This window comes from Anser cygnoides, chromosome 13 (genome assembly GCF_040182565.1).
Source record: "Anser cygnoides isolate HZ-2024a breed goose chromosome 13, Taihu_goose_T2T_genome, whole genome shotgun sequence".
In the NCBI taxonomy this organism is placed as follows: Eukaryota; Metazoa; Chordata; class Aves; order Anseriformes; family Anatidae; genus Anser; species Anser cygnoides.
Window position 1 is genome coordinate 6,860,628 of NC_089885.1, and position 17,457 is coordinate 6,878,084.

General features: G+C 67.8%; 3 protein-coding genes across 4 annotated transcripts; 2 read left to right on the forward strand and 1 right to left on the reverse strand.

Annotated features, from left to right (window-relative positions):
• Positions 1-686: 686 nt before the first annotated feature.
• Positions 687-2,374, reverse strand: APLN (apelin). Its single transcript, XM_067005352.1, has 3 exons — positions 2,197-2,374; positions 1,400-1,562; positions 687-1,315 (listed from the first exon to the last, which is right to left on the reverse strand). The coding sequence occupies exons 1-2, from the start codon at positions 2,273-2,275 to the stop codon at positions 1,405-1,407; spliced, it is 237 nt and encodes a 78-aa protein (XP_066861453.1). The 5' UTR covers positions 2,276-2,374; the 3' UTR covers positions 687-1,315; positions 1,400-1,404.
• A 4,930-nt stretch (positions 2,375-7,304) lies between these two features.
• Positions 7,305-12,648, forward strand: XPNPEP2 (X-prolyl aminopeptidase 2). Its single transcript, XM_048079002.2, has 21 exons — positions 7,305-7,436; positions 7,863-7,936; positions 8,049-8,159; positions 8,240-8,303; positions 8,444-8,548; positions 8,625-8,711; positions 8,830-8,976; positions 9,055-9,156; positions 9,267-9,348; positions 9,692-9,887; positions 9,986-10,075; positions 10,189-10,298; positions 10,390-10,467; positions 10,553-10,624; positions 10,716-10,776; positions 10,909-10,978; positions 11,064-11,168; positions 11,310-11,369; positions 11,564-11,640; positions 11,899-11,997; positions 12,188-12,648. Exons 1-21 carry the CDS (start codon positions 7,391-7,393, stop codon positions 12,395-12,397), a joined length of 2,046 nt encoding a protein of 681 aa, XP_047934959.2. The 5' UTR covers positions 7,305-7,390; the 3' UTR covers positions 12,398-12,648.
• An 87-nt stretch (positions 12,649-12,735) lies between these two features.
• SASH3 (SAM and SH3 domain containing 3) lies at positions 12,736-17,105 on the forward strand. Of its 2 annotated transcripts, none has more exons than XM_013183786.3 (8): positions 12,736-13,038; positions 14,385-14,480; positions 14,681-14,830; positions 14,903-15,044; positions 15,125-15,276; positions 15,383-15,589; positions 15,706-15,856; positions 15,963-17,105. In XM_013183786.3, exons 1-8 carry the CDS (start codon positions 12,763-12,765, stop codon positions 16,145-16,147), a joined length of 1,359 nt encoding a protein of 452 aa, XP_013039240.3. In that variant the 5' UTR covers positions 12,736-12,762; the 3' UTR covers positions 16,148-17,105. The 2 variants fall into 2 exon arrangements, with proteins under 2 accessions (XP_013039240.3, XP_013039239.3); XM_013183785.3 differs by having other exon boundaries at positions 12,738-13,038; positions 15,960-17,105.
• The last annotated feature ends 352 nt before the right edge of the window (positions 17,106-17,457 follow it).

Genomic DNA, 17,457 nt, shown 5'->3' on the forward strand with positions numbered 1-17,457 from the left:
CAGGAATAGAGACAACAGGGACAGAGATGCCAGGGACAGGGATGCCAGGAATAGAGACACCAGAGACAGGGATGACAGGGACAGGGACGCCAGGAATAGAGACACCAGGAATAAGGACACTAGAGATAGGAATGCCAGGGACAGGGATGCCAGGGAGGGGGATGCTGGGGACGAGGATGCCAGGGAGGGGGGTGCCAGAGGCCAGGCACCCACAGCTGCTCCCCTGTGGCCAGCGGGGCTGGTGGTGTTAGGCTGGGGGAGGGCAGGTCCGGCAGCCCCAGGGCATGACGGCACAAGAGCCAAAGGTGCCCAGGACATGGTCTCACAGAACCCGGGCAGCTCCAGCAGCTGCAGCAGTGCCCGTCCCGTCCTGTCCCATCGCCCCGTGCCCCCCCAGGGCCGGGCACAGGCTGAGGCCCCTCTCCCCGCGCTGGGTGCTGCACCCACCCGGCACCGATCGCCAGTAACCACGGCAACGAGAAACCGCTTTCGGCTGGTGAGATGCACAAGCCCCAGCCCCGGCTGCCGTTGCAGCATCGGGTACGCCATCAGCACCCGGAGGGACGGGGACTGAGACCGGGACGGGACAGGTTGTCCCCCTCGCAGGGCACCAAGCATCTCTCCACGGCCCCAAGGGCTGCAGATCTTGTCCCAACCCCTGGTCCAGCCACCCAGCCGCCACCGCGCCAAAAACAAGTGTTTATTGTCATCATAGCTCTTTATTATAAAGACGTATTTACACAGAACAAATCTTTACAGACACGAGAGACACGGTGACCGACAGGGCCCGGCACCACGACTAAGGCCCTCCTTTGGCATACATTAGTGCTTCACGCAGAGACCCCCCACAGGCACCCCACGGGTGGGCACCCCACACCCCGGGGGTCCCGCAGAGGTGGCTCTGCCGCCAGGGAGGGGAGGGCAGCTCACGCGGGGTTAGCACCACGAGAATAAATAGACCCTCCCCAGCCACGCTGCCGGGGCAGGTGGGCGACAGGGACGGGGCAGGGCTCCTGCGGGGCCGCGGGGAGCTCCTCCGCCCGACAAAGTGCTTTGCGCAAAGCCCCCAGACCCGGCGAGCCGGGAACGGGGCACGGGGGCAGCGCCCCAGCTCCGCCGTGAGCTGCCCGCGAGGCGGCGAGGGGACGCGGCGGTACCCACGGGACACGGCCCGGGGACCAGCCACGGCGGTGGAGGTGACGCCAGCCCGGGGCTCGCGGGTGGGACCCCACGCGCGGGGCTCAGGGCCGAGCAGACCGGGCTAGGCAGCGGGGCTGGCAGCGGGGCGCGCGTCCCTGGAGGGCTGGTGGCGACCCTGCAACAAGAGCGAAGTGCGGTGCGATGAGCCCCAGCCCGGCAGCACCGTGCGCGTCCCCCCCCGAGCCCCACCGCCACTCACCTGGGTCAGAAGGGCATGGGGCCCTTGTGGGACAGCCGGGGCCGGGGCCGGCGGAGCCTCCGCCACCCGCCCGCCCGCTGCCCGGCCCCGCGCCGCGCACCCCGCGGCCGCACCAGGGTTCGGATGCGGCCCTGCTCCGGACCCGTCCCATCCGGCACCGGCCCTGGGACGGCAAGAAGAGCGTTAGCCCTGTGTCCCCCCCCCCGCCCCAACCTGCACGAGGGATGGGGATGCTGCGGCGCTCGGCCCAAAGCGGGCAGGGCCGGGCGGCACCGTTTCCTGAATTGCCCCCGGCAGAAGCCGTTCGCCAGCCGAGTGCTTCCTGCACCGGGGCGGCCGGGCCACCTGCACGGAGCGCGGCCGCTGCCAAGGGCACGGCACGGCCCCGGCTCCCCGGCTCGGCTCCCCGGCTCCCCCCCTGCCCATCCCAAAGCCCCCCCGGCTCCCCGGCGCCCCGCGGCCCCCTCCCCGCCTGCCCGGTCCCCGCCGCAGCGGACCTCGGCCGGCACCTGGGGGCTCGGGGGCTGCGACCCCCGGCTCGCACGGCCGCCGCCGCGCCCGCCGCCCGCCCGACGGGACCCCGGCACCCCGTGGCACGGCCGCCTCCCGGGGACCTCCGCGGGCCGTCGCCCGGCCCCGCCGCCCCGGGGCGGACAGAGCGGGGTTTGTTGCCGCCCTGAAAAGGGCTTTGTCCTCCCCCCGGGGGGCCGCCGGCTCCCTGCCAGCCCCCGGCCGCCCCCGGCCGCCCCCGGCCGCTCCGCCCCGCAGCGGGCCCCGCTCCCCCGCGCCGCACTCACCCGCGGCGGCGGCCAGGGCGAGGCAGAGCAGCAGCAGCAGCAGCAGCAGCAGCGCCAGCAGCCGGCGCCGCTCCGCCATGCTCCGCCGGGCGCGGGGTGCGCGGCTCCGCCGGGCTCGGGGCGGCGGCGGCGGCGGCGGCGGGGGGGGGAAGCGGCGGAGGCGGCGGCGGCGGCGGTGGCGGCCCCGCTCCGGGATCGCCGCATTTGTAGGCGGCGAGAGCCCGGCCCGGCCCCGCCGCACGCCCGCCCCGGGGGGGCTCCGCCGCCCGCCCCGCTCCGCCCCCTCCGCCCGCGGCGGCCGAGCCCCCCCGGGACCCCCCCCCCGCGGTCCCTCGCAGGCTGTTCGTGGGGAGGCGGGACCCCCCGGCTTGGGGCAACCCCCCCCCCCCCTCCGGGGTGCCGTCCTGGCCCCGGCCCTCCCGGTGCCGCTCCGGGGATGCAGAGCCCCGGTACCCCCCGGGACGCGCCGGGCAGCCGGCTGGGGCCGGGGGGCTGCGGGCTGAGCGCGCCGGCTGCGGGCACAAGGCCGGGGGAGCCGATGGGATGCATCCGCGGGTCCCGAGGGAGCCGGTGGGTGTAGCTGCTAAGCCTCTCTCCGTCATATTTGAGTCCGGTGAAGTTCCCTCTGACTGGAAGAGGGGAAACGTAGCCCCCGTTTTTAAGAGGGGAAAAAGGGAAGACCTGGGGAACTACAGGCCAGGCGGTCTCACCTCTGTGCCCAGCAAGACCACGGAGCAGATCCTCCTGGAAACTGTGCTAAGGCCCGTGGAAAATAAGGAGGTGACTGGTGACAGCGAACAGGGCTTCACTAAGGGCAGATCGTGCCTGAAAAATCTGGGGGCCTTCTACAATGGGGTTACAGCACTGGTGGATAGGGGAGGAACAACTGACATCATCTACCTGGACTTGTGTAAGGCACTTGATGCTGTCCCCCATGGTATCCTTGTCTCTAAACTGGGGAGAAATGGGTGTGATGGAAGGACCACTCGGTGGGTGAGGAACTGGCTGGATGGTTGCACTCCAAGAGCTGCGGTCAGCGGCTCAGTGCCCAGGTGGAGATCCGTGACAAGCGGTGTTCCTCGGGGGCCAGTGCTGGGACCAGCACTGTTTAGCATCTTTGTCGGTGGCACAGAGAGTGGGATCAAGTGCACCCTGTTTGCAAACAGCACCGAGCTGTGTGGTGCGGTCAGTACGCAGGAGGGAAGGGATGCCACCCAGAGGGACCTGGGCAGGCCTGAGAGGTGGGGCTGTGCCAACCTCATGAGACCAAGCACAAGGTCCCGCAGCTGGGCCGGGGCAATCCCAAGCACAAACACAGGCTGGGCGGGGAATGGATGGAGAGCAGCCCCGAGGAGAAGGACCTGGGGGTGTTGGTGGATGAGAAGCTCGACACAAGCCAACAATGTGCACTTGCAGCCCAGAAAGCCAACCGTGTGCTGGGCTGCACCAACAGCAGCGTTGCCAGCAGGCTGAGGGAGGGGATTGTCCCCCTCTGCTCTGCTCTCGTCAGACCCCACCTGGAGCCCTGCGCTCAGCTCTGGGGCCCCAGCACAAAGAAGGCTGAGGAGGGGCTCCCTGTGAGGGACTGTGTAGTGATAGGACAAGGTAATGGCTTTAAACTAAAAGAGGGTAGGTTTATATTGGGTATAAGGAAGAAATTCTTCACTGTGAGGGCAGTGAGGCACTGAACAGGCTGCACAGAGGAGCTGTGGATGCCCCATCCCTGGAGATGGTCAAGGCCAGGTTGGTTGGGGCTCTGGGCATCCTGGGCTGGTGGGAGGGGTCCCTGCCCACGGCAGGGGGTTGGAACTGGGTGGGCTTTGAGGCCCCTGCCAACCTGAACCGTTCTGTGAGCCTGTGATTCTCTCATTCCATGGCTGTGCCCTTGCTGCAAAGAAGACCGGCAGTGTCCTGGGCTGCAGCAGGCATGGCAGCAGGTGGAGGAAGGTGAGCCCTCCCCCCAGCTCAGCGCAGGTGAGGCCACACCTGAAGCACCATGCCCAGCTCAGGGCTCCTCAGTACAAGGGCAACACAGACACACATACACAGGACAGGGTCTGACGAAGGGCCAGAGAGATGACTCGGGGCCTGGAGTATCTCTCCCGTGGCAAAAGGCTGAGCGAGCTGGGACCCTTCCACGTAGAGAAGAGAAGGCCCAGGCGGGACCAGGGGTTGCATGTGTGGAGTGTGGAACGCGTGGAAATCTTACCGAAGTCTATAAAGACCTGAAAGGAGAGTGCAGAGAGGACAGAGACAGGCTCTTCTGAAGATGATGATTGCAACAACAGGACAAGAGGCAATAGGCAAAAACTGGAACACGGCATGTTATGTCTGACCTTCAGGAACCCCATTTTACTGTGAGGGCGACCAGAGAGGCTACGGAGTCTCCCTCCTTCGGCAAGATTTAAAAGCAGGTGGAAAGTGGTCCTGGGCGACCTGCTCTGGGTGTCCCTGCCTGAGCAGGGGCTTGGACCAGGTGACCTGGAGAGGTCCCTTCCGACCTCAACGCTTCCGTGCAGACCAGGGCAGCAGAGGTGCAAGACACCCACACAAGGCACCCCAAAACTGCCTCCGTAAGGTCACCAAAGCGGTAACGACTGAGGCACAGCCAGGACACGAGTGGGGATCCGCAGATGGACAAAGGGAAGTCAGAGCTCCACGCCCCACAGGGGGGTCCCCACAGCCGTGATGCGACAGCTCCTGTAGGTACCCACATAGTGGAAGCCGAGACACCCACGCAGGCAGGAGCTGGGGGTGCCTTGGCGACAGGGTGGCGACCCCCGTGTCCCCCCGCGTCGTGTCCATCAGGCAGGGGCTCCCAGCCTCTCCGTCACGGGGGGGATTTTCTCTGGATATCAGAATACCTAGCGCCCTTGCTTCCGCATTCCTGGGGCCGCAGTGGGCTCCCTCCCGCCCCGCGCGCGTCCTGTTTGCTCGGGCGCATCACCCCGGCCTGAGTCACGCCGCGGCCCCGCAGGTGGCGGAAGGCTAACAATAGCCCACAAAGGGAGGATGTCTCCCCCAAGCCTTCCTCCGGCCCCGTCTTCGAGGAAACCTCCCGCGGGAGGGACGGGCCCCACCGGACGCGCGGCGGTGGATGAGCCTCGTCCGGTTGACGCTGCCCAGCTCGCGGCGGCCCCCGGTGAGCGCCTTGGGGGGTCCCCAAGGGGGCGGCCGGAGCTGGGGGAGGATGCGCAGCAGATGTAGAGCTTGGTGATGTGGTTTAGCGGAGGACTTGTTAGGTTAGAGGTTGGACTGGATGATTTGGAGGTCTCTTATAACCTGGATGATTCGGTGATTCGGTGATGCGGTGATTAGCGCGGTTCGCTAATTACCAGGATGGAAGCAAAGCGCTGCCTGATGGTCGCCGTGACAACCTGCGTGACGCATCCTCGAGAAACTTTTCGTGCCCGTAACGACTGCGGGCAGCCTCGGTGTCGCTGCTGTCCCCTGTCCCCCACCCGGCCCTGTCCTGCCCCTGCTCGGAGCTCCGGGGCACGGACCCCCCCCGCATGCCCCCTCCGCTGCCCCAGCCCAAGGAGAACCCAAAGGGGGGCCCCGGGGAGGTGACCCCGGCCCAGGCAGGAGCGGGGGACCCACGGACCCACCCGTGACACGACCGCGCCCGGTCTCGGCGTGGCTGCAGGCACGGGGGCGATGCCCCCGGCTCCTGCTGCTGCCCCCCCGCTCCCCGCCGGGCTCCGCAGGGGCTGGGGCAGGGGACACGGGGACACGGGGCCCCGCGGCGGGGTCGTGGTGCCACCTCGTGGCCGGCAGCACCCCAGCGGCACGGCCGGGGGCGCAGCATCCCTGCCTGCTGCGGGGGGTGGCACGGGGGGGGGGGGCCGGGGCAGGGGGCAAGAACTCGCGTGGGAGGTGCCCCGGGACAGGGGCCAGCCGGCAGAGCCCCCCCTGCCCATCGCACGGGGCCCGCAGGGACGCCGAGCCCGCTGCCCAGCTGGTGTCTTCTCAGGGAGGTTTGCTTGTAAAGCATCAGTTTGTTTACCGTAGGACCTACCGGACTTCCAGCAGCTTGCATCCTGCAGCACGAGGTCCTGCTGCCACGGCACTGGAGGGGGCTGGCACTGCACATCTCCCCCCACCACCCTCGGATGGGCACCGCTGCAGCCGGGCTTTCTCTTCGGCAGCGGCGGAGCGGTCATAAAACCAGCCGGAGGAAATACGTGCGCCATAAACGTGGCAGGCCCCGGGCTCGAGGCTCGTTATGCCTCGCATCAGCTCTTTTTGCAAGGTGGAGACCACGGCGGTCCCGAGCACACAGGCTCGGAGGGACGAAGGGCACAGCCCAGCCGGCACCGCCCTCGGGTGCAGGCGCTGGTCCCCAGGCCGTGCGCATGGTTTGGTGTCCTGCCTGCATGGGGTAGCCCAACCTGCTCACCTCCAGCACGCTCCCTCCCTCCGTACGCTGCTGCCAAATGTGCCTCCTATCTTGTCAGGATGCTAAAATATTCCTTTTGTCTCCTTGGCCAGCGTTTCAAACCCGGCACACTAATGGGAGCTGAATTTATTATTCTTGTTACTCCATTAGCCAGACCGCGCACTCTCACTAGTGCTGAAGGCATTATGTGCTTACACTCAAGGCCCTGCACATATTTCTGCTTGCCCAGAAACTCTTACGCACATACTGGGGAGAGTTTCAGGAGCTCAGCTCAGCCCCCCAGCCCCTTTGCCATAGCACAGCACCCTGGATGCCCTCACCGCATCCCCATCTCGGCGCAACCCGACGAGCGCTGACGTTTCGCTGAGCCGGGCGAGGACGGTGCCATGCCCGCAACCCCGCTCCACGGGACAGCCTCTCCCCCAGGGGGTATTTCTGGACAAGGGGTTTCCCGGGGGCACAGGGGACACGGCACCCCACAGAGCTCTTCGTGCTAGGTTAGCACCCCGGGCAGCTGGGACCTGCCAGGCTGAGCTGGCACAGCTCCGCCTCTGCTTCCAGGAGGATCTTTGGACTTTGTGCGCATTTGGCTGTTTACTGTTATCTGGTTATCTAGAAGGGAGAAGCACTCAGTGAATAGGGCAACGACCCCCCCATATTTGCTCGGGGGCCTTGGCTCTGTCATCCAGCATCCCTCCGCCCCTGGGGCAAAGGCGCAGGAGGAGGGACCTGTCACCCCCGGCACTGCCGAAACGTCCCTTCCTCTGCCAGCAGCTCGGGGACTGCCGAGCAGCCATGCAGCCCTCCCGGTGGATCGCAGCCTGGCTGCTCCTTCTCCAGGGTATGTGGGAGACGTCCCCGTGGCAGGGCTGGGCGGGGGCGGGGACCAGATCCAGGGACTCCCATCCAGCCCCAGCATGGTGCACCTCAGTGTTTTGCTTGCCTGGTGGGGGTGAAGCATGGGTGGGTTTTCCCTTGGGGGGCTGTTCTGCTGCTCCAGCCCCAGGGCACACCCCTGGCTCCCAGACAGGTCCCAGCCCCAGGGATGCTCAGCACGGGGCTGGCTCCTGCCTGCTCCCCAATGCCTCACCTGTGCCTTGTGACCATCCTGCTGTGCCCATCGTGGCCATCCCACCTTGCCCTTCGTGGACATCCCGCTGTGCCCAGGGGTCCCTTCCCCAAGGCATGCCAGGGGCATGTGCCTCTGCCTGGGGCTGACCAGGAGCTGGAGCCCCTGCTGAGGCTCTGGCCTCCCCCTGCACCCCAGCCTGCACCCCAGGACGCTCGCAGCAGGCCGCATCCCCCAGGACCGACATTCGGGACTGCTCTGTGAACCCACCGGTGAGTCCCCCCTGCTGTGCACGGCGCCCCCCCCCCCCCCCCCCCCCCCCGGGGAGCCCCATGCAGGGCTCCCCCCCCCCCCAAACCCTTGTCTCCCTCCTTGTGCCACCAGTACCTGCCCCCCACGGCCACCAACACCACGGCGCGGCTCGCCGCTCTGCGGGATGCCATGCGCGCCCACAGCACCCACGCCTACATCGTGCCCTCCACGGACGCCCACATGGTAAGGGGGCAGCCCCCCCGTGCCCCAGGCTGCGGGACAGCACCCCCAGCCGCTTCTCATGGCTCCATCCTCGTCTCCAGAGCGAGTACATCGCCGAGCGGGATTCCCGTCTGGGCTGGCTGACCGGCTTCACCGGCTCTGCGGGTGAGAGCATCCTCGCCACCGCGGGGACCTGCCCGCGGCCGCTGGGCTTCCCACCCTGGGGGGTCCCCGGGGGCATCTGCAGGACCTGGGGGAGCCTGGCAGGGGGAGAGGCGATGCCTGAGTCCCCGCTGCCACCCCAGGCACCGTCGTGGTGACACAGGATAGGGCGGCCCTGTGGACCGACAGCCGCTACTGGACACAGGCAGAGCGGCAGCTGGACTGCAACTGGGAGCTGCAGAGGACAAGTCAGTGCGGGCAGGGCGGGGGGGCTGGGGGGGTCCCCGCTCCTGGGCCCCCGCCACCTGCCTCTCTCTCTTGCAGCATGGATCCAGTACATTGGGCAGTGGATCCTGGAGTCGGTTCCTGCAGGGGGCAATGTCAGCCTGGACCCCTTCCTCTTCTCCATCGGTACGGTTGGTCGGCACGGGGGGGGCCCTGCTTGATGGGGTGCACGAGTGGCCCCTGGGTGTGGTGAGGGAGGTCTTTGCTGCATGTCCCCCCCCCATGGGCTGCTTTTCCCCTTCAGACACCTGGAACAGCTACAGCCAGGCTCTACAGGGCTCCGGCAGGGCCTTGCTGCCCATGGAGACCAACCTCGTGGACCAAGTGTGGGGGGACCAGAGACCCCCTCCGGCCTCCAGCGAGATCTACAGCCTCCCGGCAGAGTTCACAGGTACGCCTGCCCCCACCCAAACCCCCTGGCCTCGGGGTGGGGGGTCCAAGCTGAGCCGCTGGCTCTCCCCCCTCCCAGGGAGCAGCTGGCAGGAGAAGGTGGCCGGGATCCGGCAGCAGATGGCGGAGCACACCCGGAGGCCCACGGCCGTGCTGCTCTCGGGGCTGGAGGAGACCGCCTGTGAGTAGCCACGGCGGTGCTGCCGTCGGTGCCAGGGCTGCGGCACCCTGAGAGCTGGGGCAGCGGGGCCACTGGTGGACACGGGTTCTGATGCCTCCCTCCCCCGGCAGGGCTCTTCAACCTCCGTGGAGATGACATCCCCTACAACCCTGTCTTCTACTCCTACACGCTCCTGACCAGCACCAACATAAGGTGGGCAGCACCTACCTGTGGGGACGGGCCACTGCCAGGGCCCTGCCCCGACCCTCTTCCCTTCTGCCATGAAGCCCCCCTTCAACCCTTCCCCAACGCCTGGCGCACCCCACTGTGTCCAGCCCCGTTGCACCCCCCTCTCCAAGCCCCACATTGTTCCCAAGCCTGGCCCCGTCCCTCCCAGCACAGCCTCAGCTCCAGCCTCATCCCTCCCGATAAAACCCCGGGGTCCAGCCCCCCCCCCCCCTCCCAGCACAAGCCCCCAGCCCCTTCCCCTCCACTGCTGTGCCCCCATGGCCGGGCCGGGGGGGGCCAGGGGAGCCAGCCCACGTCCTGCCCCCAGCCTGTTCGTGGACGAGGTGCGCCTGACGGCAGAGGCACGGCAGTCGCTGCGGGCTGACTGCCCCGGGCCGCTCTGCGTGGAGCTGCGGAACTACAGCCAGGCGCGTGCCCACCTCCAGCGCTACGCCCAGGGCAACGTCACGGTCTGGCTCGGCACCGAGTACACCACCTACGGCCTCTACGGCGTCGTTCCCCAGGTGAGGCTGCACCGCCCGTGGCCGCGGCCTCCCCGGAGGCCGGCTGCTGGGGCTGGGGGCGGGGGGTGGGTGGCCATGCCCCACCGTCTCCTTCGCAGGAGAAGCTGCTGGAGGACAGCTACTCCCCGGTGATGCTGGCCAAGGCTGTGAAGAACAACAAGGAGCAGGAGCTGTTGCGAGCTGCTCACGTAAGGGCTGTCCCCATCTCCTCACCCAGCAGCAGAAGGGGGGTGAGGGGGGGCTCCTTTGGGTGCTGTTCCCCCCCCCACGCTCCCGCCCGATGCCAATGGGCTGTGCCCAGGTTCGGGACGCGGTGGCTGTCATCCAGTACCTGCTGTGGTTGGAGAAGATGGTGCCGCAGGGGCAGGTGGATGAGTTTTTGGGTGCCCGCCACATCGATGCCCTCCGACGGTCAGTGCCGCCCACCCGCCGCTGCACCCAGGGGGTGCCAGCACAGGGTGGCAGGGACCCCCTGGCATCTCCCCCCCCCGCTGCCTTCCAGGGCCCAGCAGCACAGCCACGGGCCCAGCTTCGAGTCCATCTCCGCCAGCGGGCTCAACGCAGCGCTCGCCCACTACAGGTGTGGGGTCAGGGGCTGGGGATGCGGAGCTGCCGGGGCGTCCCGGGTACCATGGCGGGGGCTCTCACCCCCCTCCCATCCCCAGCCCATCCAACACCAGCAAACGGACGCTGTCGGTGGATGAGATGTACCTGTCGGACACCGGCGGGCAGTACCTGTGCGTATCCCACCCCGTCCCACCGTGCCCCTATCGTGGCTGCGCCCAGCCCTGCAGAAGTCAGGGCCCCTGCTCATGTCCCCCTTTGCAGGGATGGCACCACAGACATCACGCGGACCATGCACTGGGGCACCCCGACCCCACTCCAGAAGGTGCTGGCACCGTGGGGCCATCCCAGCCGTGGAGCTGGGGCTGTTGCCAGAGGCTGAGGCTGGATGTGCTGGGGGGGGGAGCACGGGGACATCCGTGCAGCACCATGCTCAGCACCCCCGTGCCGCTCTTAGGAAGCCTACACCCGCGTGCTGATGGGCAACATTGACCTCTCCCGCCTCGTCTTCCCGCCCAACACGGCCGGTGGGTGCCACGTCTGGCACGGGGGGAGCAGGGCAGGGGGTGCCCTCACCGCTCTCCAGCCCCATCCCATGTCCTCATCCTCCAGGGAGAAACGTGGAGTCCTTCGCCCGCCGGGCGCTCTGGGACGTGGGGCTCAACTACGGCCACGGGACCGGCCACGGCATCGGCAACTTCCTCTCGGTCCATGAGTGTAGGTGCTGGGGCCCAGCTCCGGGACACAGGGACAGGGCTCACAGGGGGCTTGTCACAGCCCAGCGCTGCCGCTCGCTGCGGGCAGGCACCCCCTGAGTGTGTCTCCCCCTTCCCGTAACCCACCCGGTGTCCCCCACAGGGCCCGTGGGTTTCCAGTCCAACAACGTGCCGCTGACTGCGGGCATGTTCACGTCCATCGGTAGGTGCACCCGGCGCGGGTCCTGCCAGCCTCAGGCTCTAGGGGATGGCCCTGGTGTCACGGGGCTGTGCCAAGGAAGTGGGTCCCCAACTTTCTGCCCCGCTGGGGAGCCAGTCCAGGGCTCTCCACAGGCGGGGATGGGCTGGGGGGGCTGCTGGGGCGTGGGACTTGCTGGGCACTGCTCCTGTCCTCAGAGCCCGGCTACTACCGGGATGGAGAGTTTGGGATCCGCATCGAGGACATCGCCCTCGTGGTGGAGGCGCAGACCAAGGTAACGCTGTCCCTGCTCACGCAGCTGCCCGAGGAGCCTGGAGCTGCCTCCTCTCCCCAGACCAACCTTCCTTCCCAGGGCTCTGCATCAGGCTGGGGGGCACAGGGGAGGGCGGGGGGGCTTGGGCACAGTGCAGGGGTGGCAGGGGATGAGGTGGCACGGGCCCCTCCCCTGCTCCCATCACTAGACAGGCAGTGCCGGGGGGGCTGCGCCAGGCAAGGAGTGGGGGGCACCCACCTCACAGCCTTCCCCCAGCAGCACCCGACCGGGGAGGAGCCCTTCCTGACCTTCGAGGTGGTGTCGCTGGTGCCCTACGACCGCAACCTCATCGACGTCAGCCTCCTGTCGCAGGAGCAGGTACAGGGCACTGGGAGTGGGTGAATGGGAAACCAGGGCAAACGGAGCCAGGGTGGGCAAACGGGGCTGAGGCAGGGATGGACACGTGGACAGAGAGGTGCAGAGGGGCCTGGGGACAGGGCTGGGGCGGGTGAATGGGCTGGGACCACCAGGACGGTCCTCTGCAGCTGCCTATGATACCCGGCTGCAGATAAAGTACCTGAACGCCTACTACGAGACCATCCGGGCACGCGTGGGGCCGGAGCTGCAGCGGCAGCAGCTGGAGGAGGAGTACCGCTGGCTGCAGAGGAACACAGAGCCCTTCCCGCTGGCCAGCACTGGCACCACCGCCGCCGCCACGCTGGGCACGCTGGCCATCAGCTCGCTCGTCTCCATGCTGCTCGCTGAGCTGCAGGCCTGATCCTGACTCCTCCCCTGCCGAGGCAGCTTCTTCTCACCACCGCTCACTTCCTTGTTTTGCCTTTTTTTTTTTTTTATTTTCATCCTTGCAATTAAACAGTGTCAACACCGACGGGGGCGTGAGGCGCTGGTGTGCCAGGGCAGGGTGCCGGTGTGCCCGTCCCACCTGGGGCCAATTGCCCCTCTGCAGCGCAGGGAAGACCTGGGGATGCAGGGGACATCCCAGCCCCAGCGTCCCATGAAGGGGTTGGCCAAGGAGGACGAAGGGGCACGGGGAGAGGGCACGGCAGACAGGCAGGGGACCCTCCTCTTCTGCCCAGGGGGGACACCGAGCCCATCAGCAGCACTGGTGGCAGGCACCACGACATGAGGCTGGCACCCCTCCCGGGGGCCCTGGGCAGGGCAGACACTTCGAGGAGGTCTTCCTTCCTCCTGGCCCAGCTAGCAAGCCCCGAGCTGCGCCGCTGCAAGCACCTCTCATGTGACCGCTGGCTTCCTGTGCGCTTCCCGGCCTCGGTGCCGGCGCCTCGGTACGTGCCCTGCCAGGCGCTGCTCCAGCGCTGCGCTCTGCCCCGGGGCCCCAGCACCATGCTGCGCCGCAAGCCCTCCAACGCCAGCGACAAGGAGCCCTGCCACAGGAAGGTGAGCGCCCACCGGACCAGGCTGCCCTGGGGGTCCCCGCAGAGCCCAGGATGCCCACCCTCCACCAGCAGGACCTGGGGCAGGGAGGATGGGGAGATGCGGTCTGGGCATCTGGGGTGGCCGTGGGGCAGAGCCCCTTGGGGCCCGGGGATGGCAGTGCCAGCAGCCAGGCCCTGCCACCAAAGCCGCTGTCGCCTTGCTTGCATGGTCCTTGCTTGCAGCTGCCCTGGCCCACGCCCTGCTCTGGCCCTGGGACACACGGCTGCAACCCAGTGCCCCCGTCTGCTCCCAGCCCACAAACAGCAGCAGGGGGGCAGCATCACGTCCCCGGGGCGCTGCAGGCAGCAGCAGTGCCCGCAGCAGTGGGTCGGGGATGCTCAGACCCCCACGTTAGTGTGGGTGCCGGCAGGGGGTACCAACAGGACCGGCGGGGCTGTGCCAGGGGGCAGAGGCTCCCCCACCCCGCCGCTCCCTGTGGTGTGGGCGACCGCTGCCATTTCCTGCCCGGGGAGAGGATGACGGCGGTGCCGCGCGGGCTGCCGGGCGCGCAGCTCCCAGCAAGGTGTCTGCGGTCGAGGCAGTGCAAGGCTGCAGCCCCGTCACGTGTGTCGGCTGCTTCCTCCAGCAGTCCTGCACCGGCACGGCACCGGCACGGCACCGCCAGGCCCGCGGCGGTGGCAGACGGTTCTTGCCAGCCACCATGTGCCCAGGAGGGGGAAGGCCCCGCTCTGGGAAGCTCGCAGCTGCCGGGGGAAATCTGGGTGAAGCATCCCCCTGGAGCAGGGGTGTCCCGGAGAGCCCGGCAAGCCCCCGCTGGGCATCCCCTGCCCAGCCTGGCCGCACCCGCTGCTCTCACTTCCCTCTCGCTCCATTTCTGCGGAGCTCCTGAGGGCACGGCGCCCGCAGGGCAGCCGGTGCCCCCCCCCGAGCTCGCGGTTTGCTCAGCACTGCTCTAGTGCCGGCTGCTCTTGCAACACCGGCTCCTCCCCGCCGCGGGCCGATCTCGCAACGCTCCCAGGCGAGCGGCCACGCAGCGAGGCCGGGGTGGCAACCGCAGTGTGAGAAGGTTTCAGCTCGAGGAGATGCGAAGGAGACGCAGAGGGTTCAAACTGCCTGGGTCTGGTGGGCTGAGCGGCACTGATCTGGGAGCAGAGCAAAAATAAAGAGTAAATGATGCTCGGTTAAGCTGACAAAAAGGAGAACTAGGCGAGGAAGGCGCAGGTCTGTGGCCTAGGGCTGGGAAGGGCTTCAGGCACCTCTGATGCATGCAGGATCTTGGGGAGCAAGGGGGGAGGACCTCATGCAGGAGGCGCGAGGAGCCCTCACCCCTCTCCATCTGCCCCCAGCTCTCCCTCCAGCGCTCCAGCAGCTTCAAGGACTTTGCCAAGGCCAAAGTCAGCTCCCCTGTGGCGAGCGAGAAGGAGTTCAATCTGGATGAGAATGTGAGTGCCCGTCCTCACCCACAGCCCTTTCCTGAGCCCCCTTCCCCGAGCCACCAGCCCTACTGGCAGCCCAGGTGCTGTGGGGCAGCCTCAGGGGCTTGCAGCAGCAGCACCGGCCCAACCGTGCCTGGCTTTGGGGTCCTGCTCCCCGGGGAGCCCTGCAGCCCCAGCGCGCCCTCCCCGCTCCTTCCCCCCTCCAGATCCCCGAGGATGAGCCCAGCAGCGCTGCCCCCGAGGAGGCGGCACGGAGCAGCGGGATGAAGCTGGGCAAGAAGTGGCGGGCCGTCATCTCCCGCACCATGAACCGCAAGATGGGCAGGATGGCGGTGAAGGCGCTGGCCGAGGGGAAGGTGAGCAAGGTGCCCAGGGGTGCGGGGCCACAGCCCCTGCTCCCTGGCACCAAGCCCGCTCCCCCCTGGCAGGCAGAGGCGGAGGAGGAGGGGTCCCCGTCCCCACTGTCCCCAGCCAGCAGCACGGAGGAGCCGAGCCACGAGAAGATGCCCCTGTCCTACCTGGAGATGGAGGAAGACGCGCACCCGGCCATCAGCCGCCAGCTGTCCAGCGGTGAGCACGGCCCCCAGCCGGCCCCCGGCCCCTCACCCAGGACCCTGTCCTGACCCCCCCCTTCCCTCTCCCCTCCGCAGGCAGCGAGGCGTCCAGCCCCAGCCCCAACAACCGGGACAGCCTGCGGCTGGAGGAGAGCGGCCCGGCCTACACAGGCCCCTTCTGCGGCAGGGCCCGCGTCCACACAGACTTCACGCCGAGCCCCTACGACAAGGACTCACTGAAGCTGCGGGTGAGCCTGGGCTGGCAGGGCTGGGGACGGCCCCGAGGGAGCGCGGTGTGGCGGTGGCTCCTCCATCCCTGCTCCTTCCTTCACACCCCTGTCGTCTTTGGCCCAGAAAGGGGACATCATCGGCATCATCGAGAAGCCGCCCGTGGGCACCTGGACGGGGCTGCTCAACAACAAGGTGGGCTCCTTCAAGTTCATCTACGTGGACATCATCCCCGAGGAGATGGCCCCTGCCCGCAAGAGCCGGGGCCAGGGCAAGAGCAAGCGGCCCAAGCCCAAGACGCTCCACGAGCTGCTGGAGCGCATCAACCTGCAGGTGAGCGACGGGGACCCACGGGGCACCCGGGCAGCCCAGGAGTGGCGGGGAGGGGATGTGACGAGGAGCAGAGCAATGCAGGAAGATGAGGACGTCTCATCCCCCCCCTGCCCCAGGAGCACACCTCCACCCTGCTACTGAACGGCTACCAGACCCTGGAGGACTTCAAGGAGCTGCGGGAGACCCACCTCAACGAGCTGAACATCACGGACCCCCAGCACCGCGCCAAGCTGCTCACGGCCGCCGAGCTCCTCCTGGATTATGACAGTAAGGGCTGGGCAGGCGGCAGGGGACGTCCCAGGCCGTCCCCAACGCTGGCTGGCGGGGAGCAGCCCGGGCACCCGCTGATGCTTTGTCTTCTCTCCCCCAGCAGCGAGCGAGTCAGAGGAAGGTGACAGCTCTGAAGCCCAGCCTTCGCCCTCGGAGCCCAAGGGGGACATCCCGCGGGACTCGGGCTGCTTCGAAGGATCCGAGACCCTTGACGGCAGCCGGGAGGAGGCCGAGCTGGCAGGCCCTGAGGGGCAGCCGGGGGCCCTGTCCCCAGCAGAGTCCTCCTGAACCCCCAAAGCGCTTTGCCGGCTCTGGCCCAGCAGTGGACAGGAGGGGAAGCTTGCCGGGGTGCGGGCAAGCCCCAGGGATGGGACCCCGTGGCAGGACCTGCTCTGCAGGCGGGCTCAGCCCCCGAGGTTTGCTGCCCCAGGATGTTCTGCGCTGCCTCATACCACTGCCCCACGCTCACTGTCCCACGCAGTGGGTGCTCTGGACACCGCGGGAGAGCCCATCTGATGCCGCAGGTCTGCAAGCCGGGGCTGGGCCGCCCCTCCCAGGCTTGCCCCATTTTGTCCACAGCTTCAGGAGCTCCTCCAGGAGCCCTCGCTGGCTGGGCTGAGCAAACATGAGCGCAGGGGAGCCTGCAAGGACAGGGATGGCACGGACAGAGCACGCCCGCTGCTGAGCGGATGGGTGCAAGCAAGCAGAGGCACCGAGGAAACGCCGCCAGCAGCAGGGAGGGTGCCGCCTTCCCCCATCGACTTCCTTGCACAGCCAAAGCAGACAGCGGGAGGCTGCTGGGAGAGCTTCAGCCGAGCCCTGAGAGCAGCCCAGCCTCAGGAGGAAGGCTGGGGTGAGAACTGACACTCAGCAGCCTGCTCCAGAGGGGATCGCAGAGGAGCGGGGCCGAGCACCGCACTGCCCGGAGGTGGACGAGGCTGTCCCCAGGGCCCCGCAGGACAGCCCCCTGCAGACAGGCAGGTGCCCCCCTCCCAGCACCGGCTGCCCCCCGGGCAGGGGAGCTGCAGCGCTGCCGGGGCCAGGGAGCAGGAGCTGGTCAGGGAAGGCACCGGTAGAGGAGCCCACGGGTAACAAACCCCTGGGCTCGGTGGTACCGCAGCGCTCATCCGGCCCCAGCTCTCACGGCTGCACTCATCCAGCTCCAGCTCCCGTGCTGCGCCAGACCTTTGGGCCCCGAGTTTGTTCCTTTGCGCTTGATCTCAATAAAGGCGTGCTCTGGCCTTCAGCCTGCTTCCTACCTGCCCCAAAGGCTTGGGGAAGAGAGCCAGGGAGGGGAGCAGCATCCTTCCAGTGAAGCTGCAGGTAGTTCGGCTTCCCAGGACAGCCTCCTGCTGCAACCCATGGCCCCTGTTGTCGGGGACAGCAGGACACAGGTAAGACAAGGGCGGGCTCGAGCACACTGTGGGTGTGGGAGATGCAGAGGCTGGAAAGCCCCAGGGGACGGAGAAGGAGGCAGCCCGCTTTGGGAGGCACAGACAGAGAGAGGCAGAGGCTACAGCTCAGCCATTTTCCAAACCAATTAAGTTTCCTTCATTGTTTCAAAAAAAAAAAAAAAGAAAAAAGAAAGAAAGAAAAAG

What these genes read in the sequence shown, in the direction of transcription:
- SASH3 (XM_013183785.3), top strand. Translation starts at nt 12,763, where the DNA reads ATGAGGCTGGCACCCCTCCCGGGGGCCCTGGGCAGGGCAGACACTTCG. An exon ending in AGGAGCCCTGCCACAGGAAG is followed by an intron (nt 13,039 to 14,384) that starts GTGAGCGCCCAC and finishes ATCTGCCCCCAG; the next exon opens with CTCTCCCTCCAGCGCTCCAG. An exon ending in CAGCCGCCAGCTGTCCAGCG is followed by an intron (nt 15,045 to 15,124) that starts GTGAGCACGGCC and finishes TCCCCTCCGCAG; the next exon opens with GCAGCGAGGCGTCCAGCCCC.
- XPNPEP2 (XM_048079002.2), top strand. Translation starts at nt 7,391, where the DNA reads ATGCAGCCCTCCCGGTGGATCGCAGCCTGGCTGCTCCTTCTCCAGG. An exon ending in CCCCTTCCTCTTCTCCATCG is followed by an intron (nt 8,712 to 8,829) that starts GTACGGTTGGTC and finishes TTTCCCCTTCAG; the next exon opens with ACACCTGGAACAGCTACAGC. An exon ending in CCCCGACCCCACTCCAGAAG is followed by an intron (nt 10,777 to 10,908) that starts GTGCTGGCACCG and finishes TGCCGCTCTTAG; the next exon opens with GAAGCCTACACCCGCGTGCT.
- APLN (XM_067005352.1), bottom strand. Translation starts at nt 2,275, where the DNA reads ATGGCGGAGCGGCGCCGGCTGCTGGCGCTGCTGCTGCTGCTGCTGCTG. An exon ending in CGCCCTGGCCGCCGCCGCGG is followed by an intron (nt 1,563 to 2,196) that starts GTGAGTGCGGCG and finishes TTGCCGTCCCAG; the next exon opens with GGCCGGTGCCGGATGGGACG.